At 43.0% G+C, this 13,753-nt stretch overlaps 1 protein-coding gene across 6 annotated transcripts in view; it reads left to right on the top strand.

Moving 5' to 3' along the window:
- Positions 1-1,313: 1,313 nt before the first annotated feature.
- Positions 1,314-13,753, top strand: part of madd (MAP-kinase activating death domain) — a 65,558-nt gene continuing 53,118 nt past the window's right edge. For 3 of the 6 annotated variants that reach the window (XM_030098778.1, XM_030098772.1, XM_030098786.1), the window contains exons 1-3: positions 1,315-1,586; positions 10,970-11,183; positions 13,077-13,721. In XM_030098778.1, the coding sequence (XP_029954638.1) occupies positions 11,125-11,183; positions 13,077-13,721 (704 nt within the window). In that variant the 5' untranslated portion in view covers positions 1,315-1,586; positions 10,970-11,124. Of the gene's footprint in view, positions 1,587-10,969; positions 11,184-13,076; positions 13,722-13,753 lie in introns of all 6 variants that reach the window. The other 3 variants (XM_030098764.1, XM_030098755.1, XM_030098748.1) reach the window with 2 other exon arrangements.

Raw genomic sequence — 13,753 nt, 5'->3', positions numbered from 1 at the left:
CTTCATCGGCTTCTCGGTTCTGGAGAGTTGGAGCTGATCTTTGAAAGCAGGTTACTGTGGACAGGTCAGCATCTCTGTGAGGCGAGAGAGCAAACCACTGTACCACTTAGCCTCCCTCAGAATTACGGAAAGTTGCCATGAAAATATGCAAATTACACACAGAAAGACCAGCAAGCCCATTCTAGACTCAAACGAGGGTGACATCTCAGTGTGAGGTGAGCCTGCAAGCCACTACACCACTGTGCAGCCATTACAGTCACTGTGACAACATGATCTTCATATAGAGGTAAACCAGAACACCTGGAGAACCCCCCGCCCCCCCAACACACACACACACACACATGCATGGGCCGCATGGGCCGCATGGGTGCACGGGACCCCAAAAATCTTTTGGCTGTTAGTTTTGATCACATTCATAGCGATAATTAATGGAGGGCCATGAACAATTAATAATTTTTTTGAAGTTGTTTTTAATTGCAGAATTAGGATTACGGTTAGCAATTGACTCAAATGAAATAGGAACACATAAAATAGGAGAAAAGAAACTAATTTAACTGTCAAAGGGACACTGTTTTTTTTCCCATCCATGTTCAGTCCAGGCGGATTATCAGGATTAAATTCTTGAAGCTTGTCTGTGAATTCTTGAATTCCTTGAATTCCTTCCTGTGAATTCCTTAATTCGCGGTGTGTATTTCACCAATTCACCTGAAAGACAAAATGGGACTGGCCTTCCCTTAAGCCTCTCAACTTTAAATGTTTTTAAATGTTGGTTCAAATTTCACATTTGTGTGTGTTTTCTGATGTGAAACTGCTCCTTTAAGTTACATTAAAATATTCAGATGAAGCCATTTTCTTGCATTAAATTGGTGATTTTGTGTGTTGATTACAAGTTCACAAATGATGCGGTTGTTGCCAGTAGCTACTCGCGATTAATATTGGTCAGAGTTGCGATTGACAATTTAATCGATTGACAGCGCTAATGCAAATATAAAGCCCTTTGGGGGATTCGCGTGATCTGTGCTAATAATGGATCCTTAATTCGCGGTGTGTATTTCACCATTAAAACTTAGCATGGATATGGCAATCTGGCAAAGTTGCGCAATCTTTCAATTTTGCGCATTTTGTTAATCTGAAATAATAATGGGATGTCGAAAGTGAGTTGATATGTTGAAACATGAATGAGTGAATCACAGGTAGTAATCAGCAGGAGATGATGATGTGTTGCTGGTAGGAGTGTGTGTATGCGGACTGATGATGAGGAGGAGGAAGAGGAGGAAGAGGAAGAGGAGGAGGATGTTGTGAAGGCAGGTTGTAGCTGGCCGAGCCTCCTCGCGCTGAGAGAGGCGGGCACTCGTTTCGCATCACCTCGCGCTGTCAGACGGGATGGCAGCTTCTTGCTCTTTCTCCCCGGCCGAACGTCTCCAATGAGACCCGCCCAACTGCGAGAGCCCCGGGTGATTTCAGACGAACCCCGCCGCCCCGGAGCCTCCGTGAGCGGAGGAGGACGTGCACCGCCCGGGAGGACACACACCACCCAGGCCGTCCTCAGCAGCTGGCTCCGCAGCTAGCCTGCTAGCATAAAGCAGGTAAGGATGCTTTCACCTCGGCAGCCGTGCGTCTGGTTTTCTCCTTTCTGTGCACCTTTTTCGCACACCCTGGACCATTTTCTATCTTTCTTGTATCTTATTAAACGCTGACAAATCGTTTTTTTTTATTAAATCAAACCGAGGAGGCTAACGTTAGCGGCTAGTTAGCTCCCCTGCTAATCCACTCGTGACGTAGGAAAGCGTAATTGTAGCCAAGAGGAGGCGACAGGATGCTCGAAAACGGGCGAAAAATCATTAAAATGAACACGATAGAATGGAAATACGTCTATTTTGTTGCTGGGAGTGTGAGGTAAAGGGAGGTGTTGGCATCACAATTGTTATTAGTGGACGCTATCTTCCTGACAGCAGCTAATCTCCACTCTTTACAAGCTGGTTAGTTGAAAAAAGAAAAAAAGAAAAACCCTGCTACTGGTAACCAGCTCACCATGAGGGTGATCTGTGGTCTGAAACTGACACCCGTGACAGACTTCACGTCTAGATCGTCTATCATGAATTGATGGCTGTGGTGTTGTTTTACCACTTCCTGTCATTTCCGTATAATCCAGAGAAAGGTTGTGTTCATAATCCAGATGACTGTTCTCGTTAAATAACATGGTAACCAGGGTTCAGGTTGATGAGTTGTAAATGACCGTGACTTTGGTTAGAGGTTACTGATGACAATGAGGTGAACATGCATCCTCATCCAGCATGAGTACAGTCACAGTGAACATGCATCACTTCAGATCGTGACTGGATTATGCTGTGTGTGTGTGTGTGTGTGTGTGTGTGTGTGTGTGTGTGTGTGTGTGTTATTTTGCTCCCTTTGTTATGTGTTGTAGATTCAGATGTGGAAATGATGTGCGAAGGCAAACTTTGCCTTGTTTATTTCAGCTTTTCTCAAAATTTAGGTGCAGGTTTTGTGGTTGTATTCTGGCATCATATTGGTTTGAATTGGTGGGTTTTCTCCCGATTTACTCCAAAACACACACTTAAACCTGATTGCTAACTAAATAGTGACTAAATATGTACTAAAACTGTGACGTGACATATAATTGGAATGCAAACATGGAAATTTCACATGGAAAGCTCCTCAAGCCCACCCCGGACTTGAATTGGGGATATTCTCTGTGTGAGCCAAGATTGCCGTTCACTACACCACTGTCCATCCTCAAAAGTAACAACCTGTTACATCCGTGTCTGTGTCATGGAAAAGAGGCAATATGGGGGATTATTGTGAAAACAAAGGTCAAAAGCACCCCAAGACATATACAGAAATCCCCCAAGAGCCCAAAATGGACCTGGGAATTTCAAAATATAGGAACTTATTATAAAGCCATACAAATCAAATGCGACAACATAGTCACCCAATGTGTGAATAAATGGTGTGAAGGGTGTTTAGGGTGTTGATGGTGTAACTCACCTTCACACAGTTATCTGGTTCTGGTTAAGTTTGCAAATTGGAAAGATTGTTTTACAGGAAGTACACAGAATTTATACAGAAGAAAATAAGTCAATACTTAATAAGATTCATTTCAGGATCTTTTATTGTTTTTCGTTGTGATTGGTAATAGATGCTGGATAGAATATAAAACACACAACTCCCTTGCTTATTGTTTTGCTCCAATACTTGATTTGAAATTTTATTAGTTTACTTTACACTCACCGTAAATTAATTTCTAAAAGTCTTTGTATTGAAAAAAAAAATCATAGTTCTTACCCTCTACCGTTAAGAAGAAAGAATTCCACCGTCACATGAAAACAGCAGTTCTTCTCCATTTACTGAACATTAACAACAATCTCCATTTATTCTTTGAAATTAATACAGCAGTCATTATTATATCTTTTTTTTTTACTTTTTTCAACTAGCTGCATGACATCAGATCATCATGTGATAAATCCTCAGTCTTTAACCATATTGTGCATGTTAATATCACAATGATAATAAGCTTCTGGAAGTTCAGGGGGTAAATTTTGGTCTGAATTGCGTTGGCAGAATGTTTTCTGTCTTCGATTGCTTTTCTTCAGCGCTGTGGATTTGAAAGGCTGTGGAAGATTTGAACAGATGACGTTAATCAGAGCAGATCTTTTGTGCTGACTTGTCTGTCAAACTGTCACACAACAATGGAGTGCAGCACTCCTCCCTCTGAATGGACGATGAAGGCCTCGCGTCAAATCTAACTCAATAGTCACACGGCTCCCGTCTACATTGTTCCCCTTTTTTTCTAAGTAAATGCAATATGGCACAAATTTGTAGTTATCAAAGTATCAGAAGGCACAATGTACTTATATAGGACTGAACTGCGATCAATATATCATTATAACATCATTTTAATATAAAAGAATTATGATGAATGTGTTGAAATTGTGTGATTAGCAGCTTGAATTCCTTTGTATCTGGTGGCTATAGGTGAAGTCATCTTCTAAAGTCAGTGTCAGTGGTTCGATATCGAAATAAATGAGTTGAAGAATTCTTTGGAAGATGGTGTAGAGACGACAGGTTGGTGAAGATGGGCTGGTTAGACATCCAGCTGATCTGATGTGAAGCGAGTGTCCGAGCTGTTCTTTTTATTTTCTGTTTTATTGTGGCGGGTAATAAAGTCATCACTGCTCCGATCTGACCGCCTGTCGTTTTTACTGACGGTTCCTGTATTGGTTCAACTACGAGGATCACTGTAATGCTTGAATTATCAGGAGGGATTGCAGTTTCCTGGTGTGAATGCAGCAATCCTTTTTCTTTCGATCGCGTGGGTTTTCCACGCCTTCAGCCTATTGACTGCAGTTCACCGTGACTGGCAGGAAGTGCCTGTGAATAATATCCATCTCCTCCACGTGCTTATATAAGCGGCTGCTGCTGCCTCAGCTTCATGTGTCGTGGTTTGCCTGCGTCATTATCTCGCCTTTGTGGGTTACGGCGTTTGTGTATTTTATGCCATGTTCCTGAGTGGATGGAACAAGGCCGAAAGCCGACGTGGGCCATTATAGACAGCCGGTGAGGAGTCACAGCCCCTCCATCCTCTAAAAATAAAGCCCGCAGCCCGGCCGCTTCATAAAACAGGCTCTTTGGCTTGGTACCAGATCTCGACCGGGCTGCCAGACCTGCGCGTGGATTCACTGTGCTGATGGTTTTGTGCGATAAAGAGGGTTAGAGCTGTGTTTTGTCAAGGCTTATCCCAGAGGTCTGCCCCCCTTCTGACTAATGGGATGTGTCTTCAGCCACAAAATTACACGGAATTACATTTCTCAATAAAGATAGCACAGCTAATTCACTTCTGTTGTTTATCATACACAAGGAAACTGTTTGAGCTACTTCTGTTTTTGCTTTAAACAATAACCTGTTTTTTGCGGTTATCATCTATTTGCTTTATAATAAAAATGCAGTTTATGTTACATTGGCGAAAATGAAGAACTGTGTTCAGAACTTTTGGTTCGAGACAAAATCAACTTTTTTTTTATGTTGCCTTTTTTCTAATTAGCGTTTTGTGTATTTTTGTCATAATTGTCTATTTTGCCTTCAGGAAAATAGTGACGATAATTAGAAACTACTATTATTATTATGCTGTTTTGCTTTTGTCTCCCTGAAAAAAAAGTTAATGTTGCTTTTACAAAATTGATTGCATACTTTATTTATTTCAAACTAGCTTTTAGTATGTATATAGATACACTGTAGTTTGCTGCATGAACAACAGTAAAGAACTTAAATTATTGTTTTCATGAACGTCATTAATTACTTTTTTCTTTTAGTCAGACATGCTGTGTGATTATAATTTTATGTTTTGCTGTTTAGGTATTTTCTACTCCACAAAAACTATACTTTTGAGCTTTTTCATCGTTAGTGTTTCATATTGTTTAGCTGATTTTAACTGTGAAACATGCAGGTAATCTTTTGTTGTTGAGTTTACACTATAATGAACTCCCTAATTTCCTCATTTCGTGTACTGAATTTGGAAAACTTTACCGGCAGTGAATGATGAAACAGTGAGACACTTTCTGTCCCGTTTGTAACCTGACGATGAAAGTTGGTCTTACGTGCAGCAAGATAAGAAAATGTTGAGGTTTTTTTTGGTGGGAAAAGCTAGAAGGATTTACTTCAGAGAGATGAGAGGTTTTTGGAAAAGGATGTTTTCCTTTGTCGTCCCTGTGAAAATACCTCCCACCTGTTGGCCTGTGTATAAATAGCTCCAGAACGTTAGCTTCAACCTGCGGGCTTGCTCTTTTCCCGGAGTCTCAGAGCGGGCGGATACTCCTGTTAACGTCAGACGACGGTTCACTTTGGTCTTCTCGCATGTCGACATGTTAAAAGTCAGGCGGAGACTGTCGGCCTTCCAGCTTCTTTCACTGAATTTACCTTGTGGGATGAGCACTGATGGTAAGCTGACTCATGAAGACTCGCCTTGGAGCGAACCGAGTCTCCGCTTAAGTCCAACATCAAATACAGAGAATTTAGTAAGACGGCTTATTTCCAATCCAGACATAAAGTATTACATAACTGTGAAGGCAGCATTATGTAATTTATGATTTCCAAGGATGTTGGTCTGTTTTTCTTTTTAAATTAAATTGATTATCGAAAAAAGAGGTCATCACCTTTTGTGTTTTCATGTCAAGGTTAATCCAGGTTGCTGTTATTTCTTGGCTCTTTGTGGAGGTTTTTTTCCACTCACAAGTGGCTATTAGACATAATTATACGCTTAATTCCTGTGAGTCTTCAGTCAGCCTGAATGCTGAGCTGGGTTTAATGACGGTCTTCATCAGGATGCGAGACTACAGCCTCAGTCCTCATTTACAAGCGTTTCCTTTCATCTGTCAGACATAAGATTCACTCCCAATATGACGCAGTTCTGAAGATTTACCAGTGCCCTGCTTTCTTGTCCACCCCTAAACGATACTATCACACCTCCAGGTCCTCCATAATTCAGTGTGCTGGCTGGTTCACATTACACCGGTTTGAAGATCGCTGCTGTGGCTGTCCGTGTGTTTTCAGGATTTTAAGTTCCTTTTTGGTTGTCTTTAAATGTGGTGAAGGTTATGAACCTTCCTGATCTGATGGGTGTTTATGCTGCATTTTAATAAATGCAAACTCTTGGAGTGAAGACGCATCATTTTTGTGATTTCGTTTAAAGCTCGTGTCCGGAGTTTCCGTTCGTTTCTAACGTTATGTATCATTTTTCAACAGAGCTTAAATGTGTCAGTCTGGTTCGATACTATAGTATAATATTAGCATAAAGCACTATAAAAATTTATTTATGAGCCCCGCCTTCGTCTCATAGACCCCGGTGTTATCCGAAAAAGCGCCGGTCAGCGTCAGCCAATAGATTTCGAGCTTCCGCGTTCTCGTGCTGTCAATCAAAGTGTGCACGCCGCATCGCAGCCAGAGAGCACGGCCGCTCGCCCAGGCAGAGGTGAGTTAGGTTCGGAGCAGCAGCCGCCGCTTACCTCGGATATATCCACTGTCTGCTGAACATCCACCGTAAACAGCTAAACATGTAGGATGCTGTAGGACTCGGAGGCTCTCATTTTCACCCGACGGATAATAGCGTGCTCAATTAAAGGGGCGTGGCTTGGTCGCTCATGAAAGCAGAGGGAGGGGGAACCTGAGACTTTGGATTAAAAAAAAAAACCTCTCTCTTTCAAAACTCCGGACACGAGCTTTAAGGAAACTTTAGTGTTTCCGCTTACGTTTTCAAAACAACATCCAGTATAGTTAGCATGCCAGGCCACTAGCTGGTGCTGTTGTTCGTTTTTGTCATGGACCCAGACGTACATGCACAGAAAGATTTGACACACCTCCTGGATATCACTTCATTGAGGTTATGGTTGCTCCGTGAAAACATGTTGCAAGAAATGCTCCGTAGATAGTCCAATTCCTTAAAGAAGACCCATTACCACATTTTATGCCAATGAATTTTAGTCATTTCCAATTTTGCTTATAAGCATATCTTGGGACCTTTATAAAGCAACCTGTTGTTGTGTATTTTGCTTTTTTGGTTTTGATTATTCTCACTGTATTTGTTAAAGTGGTTACCGAACGAAGCACTGAGCAGAATTTATGGACCTTTGAGCTTATCGGTGACCTATGACAGGCTTTAGGTGCCTGTGAAAACCTGCTCTGTTCACACTGTTTGCATTTGAGGGTGGAGTTTGGGAAATACGTCCTCACATGGCATTTGTTGGCGTCTGAGTAAAGACCGTCAGCCGGGACATGGAAGGTCTGAGTGAGAATAGATCCTGCTGCTGTGGAGCCACTTCTTTATTTATGACAGACATGTTGTGTTAATGTGGCGTTCTCCATGTAGCCTACATGTTCACAGCAGTCTGACTGTTACGAGCAAGAAATAAAGGAAGTAAACTAAACAACACATTTTACTTTTCTCCAAGTGGTGCAGATGTATTTTTATGTTTCAGGTTAGGAGAGAAACCGAGAAGTAAAAGCTATTATGAAAGAGCAAAATGTTTATAACTATCTGAATAAATAAAATCACAAAACTAATTGCCCCCAGTGGATGGACTGAGCGCCTTGCATGGCGGCCGCCTCCGCTGGTGGGTGAATGTGAGTGTGAATGGGTAGATGTGATAATGCAGTTTAAAGCGCTTTGGGGTCTGTTAATGCAGAGGAAAAGCGCTATGTAAGTGTAGACCATTCACCATTCACCAAAGTGCAAAAAACTTTAATGAAAAAGATGAAACTGCAAAAAGGCAAAATCATGTGAATCAGCTAAATGACGTGCTAAAGTATTGAAAACTGCTAAAATCAGCTAAATTTGGCAAAATGTCTTTGATGACTATAATGCATACATGTTGAGAAAATGTCAAATGCTCTTTAACACGTCTGCATAAATTCAGCATTGTAGGATTAGTAGGATTTTTCTCACTATATTACAAAGCCAAGCTGCTCACATGTTGTCAACAAAGCAGCTCAGCGTTTGTCTTCACCTTCTCTCACTGTCAGAAAACAGCTGATCAGTGTTTCTCGTGCTTCTCGGTGTCTGTTGCCGCTCAAGTCGAGCTCAAGAGGCTGATTTGCAGCCAGTGGAGGTTCGGACTGAGCCTCCACTGGTCACCTGCTGGTCAGAGGGTTTTGAGGGTCATAGTGCACGTTCCCTCCGCCACCAAGCCCCCTAATCTGCTTACAGTCACAAATGGCTTTAGCACAAACAAGCAGCCGGTCTTCACAGCAACACGACTGTTGGCTTGTTTTAATTTAACTGTTGAAGACGCAGGTTTTGATTTTCTCCATGCTTTGTAATCATCGATGTTGTCTTGTCGTCTGTCGTCTGTATTTGAAATATTGTTGTACCCCGGTGTTTTTAATTTCCGCAGAGCTGTTTGATAGAAAGGATAACTGCAGCGTTGCTGCAATGTGCAGTAGCTCTTTTCAGACATTTCATACTGCTCTGATAATGTACACGAGTTTCAAATGGAAGAATTTTCCATTCCTCCTGTGACTTGAACATGAATTCTGATTTTTTTTTTTTTTAGAGTTGATGTCTTTTCTGATTTATTTTATAGTCTTTCGTAGATCTTTCATAGAGTATGAAAGTCTGATCCACCTCTAACAAGATAAATATTAATAACTTCCGGTAAGCTGTGCATGAAGCAGGCAGAGGAATTTTAAGGAATTCAGTAGCTGTAGCATACTGAGGGTGAGAAAAATATGCAAGAAGTCTTATATTTTCTGCAACAGTAGCCTGAAGAGAGCCTCTTTCCTTGAGAATTTTTCTGATTTGTGACAGGAGAAAGCAGAATAATTTGTTGCATATAATGAAAAGTATTCAATCCCCTTCAGTTTTTCCTCATTTTGTTATGTTACAGCCTGATTCCAAATGGAATAATTTTTTTTCTCTCATTATTCTAAACACAATACCCCATAATGGCAAAGCAAAAAATGTGTTTTAGAAATGTTTGCAAAGTTAATTAAAATGTAAAACTGAGGGGGTCCTTCTGCAGCCCTTACAGCCTCAAGTCTTCTTGGGTTTGAAGCTTCGAGCTCGGTTCCCCTGCATTCGGTGTATTTTTCCTGGTTCTTCTCTGCAGATCCTCTCCGGCTCTGTCAGGTTAGATGTGGAGCGTCGCTGCTCAGCTGTTCTGAGGTCTCTCCAGAGATGTTCAGTCAGGTTCAGTCTGGGCTCTGGGCCGCTCGGGGACATTCCCAGACCTGTCCTGAAGCCTCTCCTCTGTTATCTCGGCCGTGTGCTTCAGGCCGTTGTCCTGTTGGAAGGTGAACCGTCGCCCCAGTCTGAGGCCCTGAGTGCTCTGGAGCAGGTTTTCATCCAGGAGGTCTCTGTACATTGCTGCATTCATTTTTCCCTCTATCCTTTCTAGTTTCCAAGTCCCTGCTGCTGAAAAACAGCCCCACAGCATGATGCTGCCTCCGCCGTGCTTCACCATATGAATGGACTTTCCAGGTGATAATCAGAGCCTGGTTTCCTCCAGACAAGATGTTTGGCATTCCGGACAAAGGGTTCAGTCTTGGTTTCATCAGACCAGAGAGCCTTGTTCCTCCTGGACTGAGAGTCTTTTAGGAGCCTTTTGGTAAACTCCAAGCAGCTTTGCTGAGGAGTGGCTGCCGTCTGGCCGCTCGATCATAAAGGCCTGGTTGGTGGAGTCCTTCTGGAAGGTTCTCCCATTTCCTCAGAGGAACGCTGGAGCTCTTTCAGACTGACCATCATTCACCTTCTTGGCCAAGGCCCTTCTGCCATGATTGCTCAGTAAATGACAGAGGCGACTGTGCTCTTCAGGACCTTCAGTTCTGCAGATCTGCCACTATCTTTCAGCTGCTGGACCTTATATAGACAGGCCTATGCCTTTGTAAATGAAGTCTAATCTATCAAATTTTTTTCCAAGTAGAATCCAGTCAAGTTGTGGAAACATCTCAGGGATGGTCAGTGGAAACAGCTGAGCTGAGCTGAGGTCAGTTTTAAGCGTCATAGCAAAAGAAGTGAAAGCCTATCTGCGTTTGAGTTTTCAGTTCTTCATTTTTAATAAATATGCAGAAATTTCTAAGAATCTTTTCTCACTTTGTCATTATTTCATGTTGTGTGTAGATTGATGAAGAAAAGAGAGAATTTAATCCATTTTGGGATAAAGCTGTAAGATAACAAAATGTGGAAAAAGTGGAGGGGAGGGAAGACTTTCCAGATGCTCTGTATTTAGTTGCAACAAAGTCGAGGTTGGGGAAGGAAGCTTGTAACCGGTAGCTGACAGTTCATCACTGAGCGAAGCCTCTAACCTCAAACTGCTCGGGTTGCATCAGGAGCTTCACCCAACGTGAAAACTTGAGCCAAATCAAACGTGTCAGTCTCCTGACCCACAAGAGAGCAGCTGAAGCTCCCACCTCCGCTCTCTCGTTCAACAAAGTGATCGTTTTCCTTCTTCCCTCTCCGTTCTAGGTTTAACTCCGTCCTTTCTGAGCCACCGCCATGAAAACCAAGAGGCCTCGTTTGAACTCCTCGACCGAACCGTCTCGGATGTGATGGAGCGCCACTGAGTCCGGAGGAAACGTGAATCCTGGATGACGTGACGCACAGGACCAAGTCGATCCAAGATGGAGAAAAAGAAAACGTGCCCTCGTCTTCTCGACTACCTGGTGGTCGTTGGAGCAAGGTGGGAATTTAATCCGTTCCAGCAGTAGCCTTTCTGATCAAAAGGAGAAAAATATCCTTCCTGACAGGTTTTATTTCCTCTTATACGACGTGTAAAGCATAGGATCAGTTCAAGTGATTAATCTTTTAACGGCTGCTAAAAATGGCAAATGTCATGTCAGGGGTGTTAGTTGATTTATGCTGCTGTAGGGAGTCTTGCAGCTTCAGTTCAGTTCCAGCTTTACCTTTCATATAACTCAAGGGAAGGTCGTCACCCATATATATAATCAACCTGAGGACCGGGTGCTCAATCTGATGCAAAGCCAAAAGAATGCCGTTTGAAAAATTACTAAACTGAATATTTCACTGATAATTGCACTGATTGTTACTGCAATTTGCAGCAGCTATTAGAGAAGTATTTTGGACCTTTCAATTTATTTCTCAATAGAAGGATTCGTTAAAATTGGCGCTATGTTGAGATTGTAGTTATCTCAATAGTAATTGTTTGGTTTAGCTAAAATATAGACATTTCCAAAACATACAGTATACTCTGCACCACAACAAAATGACAAAACCTTAAAAATGTAAATTTCAAGGTTATTCTGGCACTAAACGGCGCAGCTCGGCCTACCCAAGTCAGAATTGGGCTGTATGTGAATTCTGATGTATCTGACATCCCTAATTTACTTAACATCTCATTTTGCAGTAGAAAATGACGTGAATAATACTGAGTGAGAAACCTCAAATTTACTGGAGGAGGTTGCTTGGAAATGAATCTGGGGTTAATGTGTAAACTGAACATCAATTTCCAAGATTCAAATTCAGTAAAATTGAATTTAGATAATGTTCCGGTTCACACAAATTCAATTTGTATCATCATACTTACAACGAATTCAGTTATAACAATTCATAGTTTGAACCTGCACCGATTCCTCTCTAAAACCGAGTTTACTGTTGTGCTGTGAGTAAATTGACCCCAGCGATCTGTTATGTCTGCATTTTCTCAGTCTCATTTCCAGAGTACTCGTATCAGACAGCATGTGTGATGAAGCATACAGGCTGCTTGTTAGAAGCACAGTAGCTGAAGGGTGAAAGCAGGATTCACGTGAACACAGTGAACTAAAAGAGTTTTGTCTGCAGCGTTTAGAGCTTTACAGAAAAGATCCTGTGTGAGAGGAGTCAGACGGTCACTCGGCTGTTTTTGACCAGATTTTCTAAAGGAGTCATTTCATTTAACAACAAACTTTGTTTTTAAATGTTCTCGGTGTTTTACTGGCCACTTAGCTTTACTGTCAAGCCAGTGAAAGCTTTTAATTCAGTCTGAATGAAGTGCTTTCCTATTTAACAGCTGTTTTAAATTAAAGATGAGCGGAAACAATTAACAGAGGAGTGAGAGCTCATTTATAAACTGACCGAGTGAGAACTGGAGAGAGATGCTTCTGTTTACCCTTCTTATATATACTGTATATATGAATGCATAACGTGAAACACTTCAGGTTAAAGAATGTAGTGAAAGGTGGCGATATTGTGAATGATGTATAGGAAAGCAATTAAAATCGTGATTTTTCTGATTAGTTCATTTGACATGCTCAGGGGGATTTAACTCCCACCTGTGCTCCATGCTACAGAGTTTCGCGGCTCGCACGACGCACATGATTAAAGTTTGACAGATATATCTGAAGTTTGAAAGCATCAACATTTGGAAAAAAAATTGAAATTGTATTGGAATTTAACAGGTACTCATGTCATTTTTGGTATTAACGAGTAGCTAAAAGTGGAATCTCTAGTCAGATGTATTTGTGCTTCGGTTTGTCAAAACATAGTGAGAGAATAAAATTAAGAGTTACATAACCACCAGTTAGAGTTCAGTGTTACTGAAAATATGAACAAAACGTGTGTGTTTGTCGTCTTTCAGGCAACCGAGTAGCGACAGCGTGGCTCAGACGCCACAGCTGCTCCGCCGCTACCCGCTGGAGGACCACCATGACTTCCCGCTCCCGCCCGACGTGGTCTTCTTCTGCCAGCCGGAGGGCTGCCTGAGCATCCGCCAGCGCCGGGTCAGCCTCCGCGACGACTCCTCCTTCGTGTTCACGCTGACCGACAAGGACTCAGGAATCACCCGCTACGGGATCTGCGTCAACTTCTACCGCTCCTTCCAGAGGGGCCACCACCGGTCCCGGGGGGACAAGGCGGCGCATGCCGAGGCGACAGCGCCGCAGGCCGAGGAACCCGCCGGCGAGGCGCCCGACGCCAGCGCTGGAGGCCCGCCCTCCACGCTGTCCCCGCCCAATAATGGCGAGCCGGCTCCTCCGCCCGCCTCCGGAGAGGAGGGCGGACCGGCGGCCGCCGAGCCGAACGCCGGCAGGTCACCGCAGCACAGGCGGAGCGCCGCCAAGATGGCCGCCAGGAACCGCAACAGCACCCTGACCTCACTGTGCATCCTCAGCCACTACCCCTTCTTCTCCACCTTCAGGGAATGCCTGTACATTCTCAAGAGGCTGGTGGACTGCTGCAGCCAGAGGCTAACGCAGCGCGCCGGGCTCCCCCGCGCCACCCAGAGGTGAGGATGCTGGACACGCCTGCTGGCACACA

Source organism: Salarias fasciatus, chromosome 1 (genome assembly GCF_902148845.1).
Source record: "Salarias fasciatus chromosome 1, fSalaFa1.1, whole genome shotgun sequence".
Classification (NCBI taxonomy): domain Eukaryota; kingdom Metazoa; phylum Chordata; class Actinopteri; order Blenniiformes; family Blenniidae; genus Salarias; species Salarias fasciatus.
Note: the sequence above shows the minus strand (reverse complement) of the source record. Positions and strands in the feature narration are given on the sequence as shown.